This window comes from Jaculus jaculus, chromosome 4 (genome assembly GCF_020740685.1).
Source record: "Jaculus jaculus isolate mJacJac1 chromosome 4, mJacJac1.mat.Y.cur, whole genome shotgun sequence".
Lineage (NCBI taxonomy): Eukaryota > Metazoa > Chordata > Mammalia > Rodentia > Dipodidae > Jaculus > Jaculus jaculus.
This window is the reverse complement of record NC_059105.1, coordinates 141,884,756-141,892,797: the sequence shown is the minus strand read 5'-3', so window position 1 is coordinate 141,892,797 and position 8,042 is coordinate 141,884,756. Positions and strand designations below refer to the sequence as shown.

At 39.7% G+C, this 8,042-nt stretch overlaps 1 protein-coding gene across 1 annotated transcript; it reads right to left on the bottom strand.

The window, feature by feature from the left end:
• Nucleotides 1-7,193: 7,193 nt before the first annotated feature.
• On the bottom strand, nt 7,194-7,755 carry LOC123460266 (slit homolog 3 protein-like). The gene is made up of 2 exons (XM_045148403.1): nt 7,748-7,755; nt 7,194-7,713 (listed from the first exon to the last, which is right to left on the bottom strand). Exons 1-2 carry the CDS (start codon nt 7,753-7,755, stop codon nt 7,194-7,196), a joined length of 528 nt encoding a protein of 175 aa, XP_045004338.1.
• Between the last annotated feature and the right edge of the window lie 287 nt (nt 7,756-8,042).

Genomic DNA, 8,042 nt, shown 5'->3' with positions numbered 1-8,042 from the left:
TTTGTCCATGAATTCATTCCCCAATCCTATATCATGGCGAGGTCCTCTTATTTTTTTTTTTTTCTTCCAGTAGGAGAAAAGTTTGAGGCCTTATATTGAGATCTTTAAATGATTTGGACTTGAGTTTTGTGTACAGTGAGATGATTAGGCCTAGTTTCATTTTTCTACATATAAGTATCCATTTTTATAATAGTTTGCAGGGTTCCCTGATTATTCATGCCATTGGTGACCCTTGTACTGGTGGGCCTTCAAGCACTATGAACACTAGCCAGGAGACATCTGGCTGTCCTTTCAGTTCCAGCACTATACTCTTATGGCCCATGGCTTCAGATACAGAGAAGTGCCAAGATCCATTGAAAAGAAGATAGTCAACTGCCCACCATGAGACTAGTCACCTCTACCACGCTGGCTGGGGCCCAGAGGAAATTGCAGAGGAAGTGGTAATATAAATACTGTTTTATTGTTAGCCTGGCAACCAGCTACAGGGTGATGGTGGCAGCCATGGTGATCAATCAAAACTCACCAAAGCAGAAATCCAGAGTCTACTAAGAACTCGACACTAAATCAGATTGTCAGCAGACCTGCCATGGCTCAGGGAAGGAAGGGGGATGGAAAGATTGTAAGATCTATGTAGTAGGTAAGAATACCCTGAGACGGTGGCTCACTGCCCCACAGGGAATGAATGAAGTATTCATAACCTCATAATAAATATATAATCCCACTAAGGAGGGCCTCCAGGGTAAAGGGAGCACATCTGATAGGATAAAACCTGTTAAATTTACACATATGTGTGTATGCATGTATTTTATAATAAAAATACAAAAGTATCTAGTCTCTGTCAAGCCCTATGGCATGTACTTTTCCAACTCATTGACTACTTCTAAAAAGTGATTTTGCTGAGATTTATTGCAAACACAATTTAAATAAATATCAATCAGCAGAGTTTTTAGTTTTATAAACTAAGAACTTGTCATAGAATATATTGTATGTAATATACTCCATAGTACACATTACATTAATCATATTTGTGTGCAGTTATTCTCCTTGGTCCCATTTCCCTACCTTCTTGCTCTGAGGACCCACCTATTTCTAAGTAGTCCTCAATCATAACTCCCTTTTCCTTGTATTTGTTTATTTATTTGTTTGTGATCTTGTTTGTTTGTTTCTTTGTTTTGTCTTCCATTTTATATGTCAAAATGTTGTTGGAGGGCTGGAGAGATGGCTTAGTGGATAAGCACTTGCCTGTGAAGCCTAAGGACCCCAGTTCAAGGCTCGATTCCCTAGGACCCCACGTTAGCTATATGCTCAAGGGGGTGCATGCATCTGGGTTCCTTTGTAGTAGCTGGATGCCCTGGTACACCCTCCCTCCCTTTCTTCTTCCCTCCTTCTGTCTGTCTATCCCTCTCAAATAAATAAATAGAAATAATAAAAAAAGTTGTTAGATTCAGAAAAGTTTATTGAAAATGTGTTATTGCCAATGACCTTGGGGTCATAACTACTCATTGGTAGTTTTTAAACATTACATTTGCATCAGGACTGTCTTTAAAGACATGAAGAGATAAGGTGAAATATAGGCTGCTGGAAAATATAATGAAAATAACAAGAAGATCAAAAACTGCATTTGAGTTTAGTAGTGTCATGTCACATGGAATGAATGCTAATTTTATCTGTAATGTGTGTGTATATATATATATATATATACATATATATATATATATACAAATTTATATATAAATATGCATATATATAAATATACATATATATAAATATACATGTATATATTTATATATAAAAACACATGATTATATAATGTAAACCATGAGAATTCTGCTTGTGTAACATGCCAATGTAAGAACATAAATCAGACACATAGCTCAGGAGGTTTGTATATATATTTTCAGTATACAATAGGACAAAAAGAGAATCTGCAATTTATTTTTAAGACAAGTTCTAAGAACATGAGAAGCTTTTCCACTTTGTATCAAATAGCTCACTGTGGACTACAATATCTAGCTAAATTTTGCCTGCCACATCATGAAGAAATAAGGCAATTTGGCTCAATTTCCTTTCATTTTTGTCAGATTTTTTCCCACTAGAATGAAGTATTGACATTTGCATGCTCCATTTATCCTGTGAAGTGTGGTAATATGCTCTACTATTTTGACCTTTCTGAAAGTCTGAAATTTAATTAGTTGACTATTTTTCACTAGTCATCACCTTATCTTCATTGAGCTATGAGGAAGGATAGGCTAGCTGTAAAACGTGTGAAAAATATTAAAGATTTAACATTTCATATGTCTTTAATCCTTGTGATACTCTTGGTTCTGTTTCAGGAATCTTGGATTCATAACCAGTGTTTGATAATATAGAAGTCATTCCAATACAAACTAGTATTCATTAGCACACATACAATAATAATGCATACTGAAAATTTACTTCACGTTGCTAGGAAATTATGCCTTTCTTAGTGAGTGAATAGGTTACTTGATAAATAGATAGATTTTTGTAGTATTTGAATAACAAGATATTCAGCATTTTTCTACCTACAGGATTTGCTCATTACCGGTAGTGAAATAAGCAGTTATATAGATATAGATATTCTATAAATCTAAGGAAAAATAGTTTACATATTCTGTGCAGATATTTTTAAAACATGCCTTTATAAGCCTTAAATATACTCTTTGTCATTTATATTGTTATTTCACAAGATAGTGAATATAAAAGTTAAACCCTGTCTTCCATTTGTAATGAAAGCACAAACAAATAAAAATTAGATCTACAGTGCTTTAAATAAGAGCATTTCTATCTATTAAGATGCATATTCTGTAAATGTTTTGTCATCATCATCATCACATCATCACTAATAGGAGGTATGATATTCTGTTTCTGGAAATATCAGGAGAATGACTTCAAAATCAGAAAGTATGCAGCTCAGGCTGACCTGGAATTCACTATGTAGTCTTAGGCTGGCCTCAAACTCCCAGCAATCCTCCTACCTCTGCCTCCTGAGTGCTAGGATTAAAGGCATGTGCCACCACGCTTGGCCCATGTTTTGTTTCCTGATAGTTTTGCCTTCTCGATATTTTCCTTAGTTCTCAGAGCTCTACTGCCTGTGACAAACTTCATTTCTGCATGCCATTGAATCAAATATTAATCAGACACTTTCTCTCAAAATGACATATTAAAATAATTCTACTCCACTTATGCACTTGTAAGAATGGGGACACTTTAATTAAGCTGTGTGTGCTGGCTTTGAATTGCTTCAATGTAATTCACATCACGAACAGTTATAAACAGTATAATAATTCAAGTTCATGAAAATATTCTTATTATTACAAAGTGATATTTTTCAAACACTCATTTGTCTGCAAAATCACATGAAGACATAATACATTTTACAATACCCTTTTTCAAATATGAAAATGACTGTGAAATATGAATGTGAAGGACAATGAACAATCTCTGAAGCTGAAATCACTAATCCAGAAGTCAACAGGAAACAGGACAGTTGACTTCTACCTTCAGTGACTACACACAAGATGAAAAAAGACATTTATACATATACACACATATTTTATTAAAAAGACAAATAGTATATGTATCAATTATAGAAAATTGAAAAAAGAGATTGCTTTCCTTACAAGTAGCATGGATTCATTTTTAGGACCAACTCAAGGGCCTGTATGTCTTCTGAATTCTATCCTATAATGTTTGTGAGCATTTGTCGAACATGGAGTTTTATTAGTTTTGCTATGACAAGAGTTCTAAGTAAACATTTTGGGATTCTTATATATGCATTATAGGTCCCCTAAATATTTTTTCTGTGTAAATGAATCTAGGTTGCTCTAGAAATGTTGAAGAACATACTCATCTTCTAAACATGTTCCTGCATAGTCACATTAGTTAATATATTGCACAGCCTATTCCACCAATCATTTTAGATTAAAACCTATTATACTTTAAATCCAATGTCTCACTGCTATTTTAGATAGGAATTTTTGAATTTTTATTTTAAATCTTAACTTCTATTTAGTTAAAAACAACACATATTGTTTTGCCAAGACCCCTGACCAGGAGCCAAGACCCCCAGTCACCCAGGAGTCACCCAGAGAACCACCACAAACATTTTACTTGAATGTAAAAGCAACAGGTCTTTATTGCAAGCCTAAGTCTGGGCTCCTTCCATGCTGGGCTCCCCTGGCAGGTAGTGCTGAGGAAAAACCAGGCCTGCTGTTTCCTCCCAAGGGGTTGAGGAGGAGGATGAGTGTCAATGGCTCAGAACCTCTCCTAGTCACCAGAGAAAAACCATACTGGGACGGGAGTCTTATCGAAGCAGGAACTTGCTTTATTGTTACAGGCGGTTGCCTATATAATGTTGAGAACGAAGGTGGGGATCTCAGGAAAGGATGAGGTGTAAGGGCCAATAGCATAGCATGACTTTTGAAATGATTGGTTCTAAGCACAGGCGAGGACTCTAACCTTTTTGCAGAAGTAGCAGACCAGAGGCAACTTGGCACCCTGCTGAGTCCTAGCTGGCCAGACAGGTCGCCAAACTTTAGCTAGGCTCAGGAAGTTCCACTAGGCCTTGCATCAGGGCCTCTCAAGGCCCAACACGTCCACGCAGTCAGGCACAGCGGTAGTGAGGGAGAGAGTCCCTTCCTTCAGGAGGAAGGGGTTTATATAGGAATTCGAACAAAGAAGTAGAGGATAGATACATGATTGGTTGATTTAAACATTTCTGATTGGCTTGAGGTTTCAGTGGGCAAAGTTGGGGGCAGGAGCTGGGGCACTCCAGGCAGAAAAGGTAATATCCATTGTGATCGGCTAAGCAAGCAGTGGTACATTACGACTTTTGAAATGATAGGTTTATCTGAGCAGGTGGTCAGAGGCCAGAGGCCCCCCGCAGTGGAGTGTTACTTTCGGGGGCAAGGCAGCAATTTAGCAAGCAAACAAAGTTTACAGAAGTATTGGTCTCTCTCCTTGGTCTCTCAATGTCAGTATCATATGTCTGTTAGCCTCTGCACATTAATTGATTGATTGGTTAATTAAAATATCATCTACCGCTACTTAACAATATTTCTAATTCTTCATTCTCTAAATTGTATTTCCCATGTCTTGAAAGTTATGGTCACATACTGAAATGCATTGTAAGCAAAACTGTTTCTCTTTAAGTGAAAGGATTGACACCTAAGAAATAAGGGGTAATTGGCCATGGCTTTTTCTTCCATTGGTAAAAGGGATAGTGAAAGTATGTGATGTACTGCTGAATGAGAAACATTCACACATGTACACACACAATCAGGAAGGCCCTTTCTAAAACAAAATGTTTTGGTCATGGAGAGCTATAATCTAATCTCTTTTCTTTCACAAATCATTGAAGGTTACATATTTTAAGAACAAATTTATCTTATCTTAAATTACCAATTACATTTTCTAGATAAGATATTTACGCATAATAGAGCTAGAAAGCAGATGCATATATGTACATACCTTTATAGAAGTGGAAGCAAATGTATAAACAAACGTATACTGTTAAAGTATAGTGTAAGTAGTTACTTATCTGAGGCAGCAAAGGTGTGGAAATTCATTGACAGTACTAAGGGAAAGAAGAAAGTAAATAGAAATATGTGGGAAGCAGCGCTGGCTTCATCAGGCTTTGCTACGTCAGCTTGTTTACTGCTTTTGCATCCTAATGGTCTGCACATGAGCATATGAAGTTATCCTAATATGGCTGCTCACCTATCCCGATTGGGTGATGCAAAGTCGTCTGATGAGACTTAAGCCAATCAGACAACGCTTCACATCCACATGACCACAAGTATATAAGCTTGGCGCTCTGTAGGGTCGGGGTCCTTCTCTCTTTCAGCTTGGAGCTCCCAATAAAGTGTGCTTGAGAAGAATCCTGTTGTTGTCGCTCTACCTGCTGGCGGGAGGGGCGCAACAGAAATAGATATTTCAGACATTGTTTTTAGTGAAAATTCTAATTCAATGCAAAAGATGATGTCAGATATCCCCTTTTGGGGCCAATATTCTGTTGACTTGAGATTTCTGTATGTAGAGCTTATTAGACATTTTCAGTGATATCAAACTTCATCATATACTGTTTTTCCAAGTTAAAATTAGCACATTCGTCAAAGAAAAACATTCCTGCTACATTATATTCACCATGCATTAATCTAGATCACCAGAAATAACTGATTTTCAAATAGACAGTTGATTAATTCAACTTCCTTATTATATTTCAAGTTCCTATTTTGTTTAACTGCTGCCAAGCTGTTTTTATCCTTGCCTCGTCTGCATACCTAACTAGCCTTTCCTGTACCTATTTCTTTTCTTTTTTATTAACGTTTTCCATGATTATAAAAAAAAAAAAAATCCCATGGTTATTCCCACACTGCCCACCCCCACACTTTCCCCTTTGAAATTCCATTCTCCATCATATTACCTCCCCATTACAATCATTGTACTTACATATATAAAATATCAACCTATTAAGTATCCTCCTACCTTCCTTTCTCTTCCCTTTATGTCTCCTTTTAAACTTACTGGCCTCTGCTACCAAGTATTTTCCTTCTCACACAGAAACCCAATCATCTGTAGCTAGGATCCACATATGAGAGAGACCATGTGGTGCTTGGCTTTCTGGGCCTGGGTTACCTCACTTAATATAATCCTTTCCAGCTCCATACATTTTTCTGCAAATTTCATAACTTCATTTTTCTTTTTTTTTTGGTACATAGACAATGTGATATATTTATATAATAAAAGATGAAAATAGTCACTTTCCATAATAAAAATAAGTTCTATTTTTTGTTTATTTTACAATATACTTAATACTCTCTGCTTCTCTTGCCTCCTTCTCCTCTCCAGCTTCTTCTCCTTCATTCTGAATCCCCAAAAGGTCTCACGTGCCTGTCTTATCTCCACCAAGCTGGGGTCTGGGAGGCTGTGGGCGCGCGGCTGGCAGAGTGGCTTAGGAGCACGCGCGACAGCCACACTCCAAGTGTCTCTCCACCTCTTCCACGAACGATGAGCCGTGGGTGCACTGGAAGACGTATTTCCGCCTCTTGCTGCGGATGGGCTGGCAGCACTGGGGCCCACAGCCCCCGTGACATTCCATTATGGGCACCTTGGAGGCCGTGGCACATGATGCATAACCTTTCTGGCGGCAGATGGCCTCGCGGACTATCTCCCTAAGACACGGATTCTCTGCGGTCAAGGCAGGGGTCCCGAGATTCTTGGTCGCATAGTGGGCCTGTCCAGCCTGGGTGGCACTCACACACCACGCTGTCCTTCTCCACTGAGCGGCATAGGCCGTGCTTGCACACTGCGCAGGATTTGCAGCCCGGGGAGACCCCCAGGGACTGCGGCGGGAGGGCCTTGAAGTCCTGCAGCTCGTTGTTGATGCGCACCTCGTGGATGCAACCATGGAAGCCGCCCAGTGGTCGGTCTGCCCCCTGGCGCAAGGCTGAGAGCCCGGTGGAGGTAGGTATTCCTCCAAGGTAGAGGGGGCTGTTCATGCCCACTGCCGGCTGCTTCTGGAGCTTCCCTAGGCTCTTGGGGGCTCCTTTGTCTACCACCAAGTTCAAGGTCTGGTTCAGCATCACCAGCTCCACACTGTGAAACTGCCCGTCATTCACCGTCTCCACACTGTAAACCGTGGTTGGAGGGGAGCTCAGGCTGTCATACACCAGCCTCACATGGCCCCTACAGCTACAAGGGCAAAGACTGTACTGGGCCCATCAACGTCTGCATCCAGAACCCCTGCCAGCACGGAGGCACCTGCCACCTCAGCGAGAGCCACAAGGATGGATTTAGCTGCTCGTGTCCCCTGGGCTTTGAGGGACAACGGTGTGAGATTAATCCAGATGACTGCGAGGATAATGACTGCGAAAATAATGCCACCTGTGTGGATGGGATCAACAACTACGCGTGTGTGTGCCCACCTAACTACACTGGAGAGCTGTGTGATGAGGTGATTGACCACTGTGTGCCCGAGATGAACCTCTGTCAGCATGAGGCCAAGTGCATCTCCCTGGATA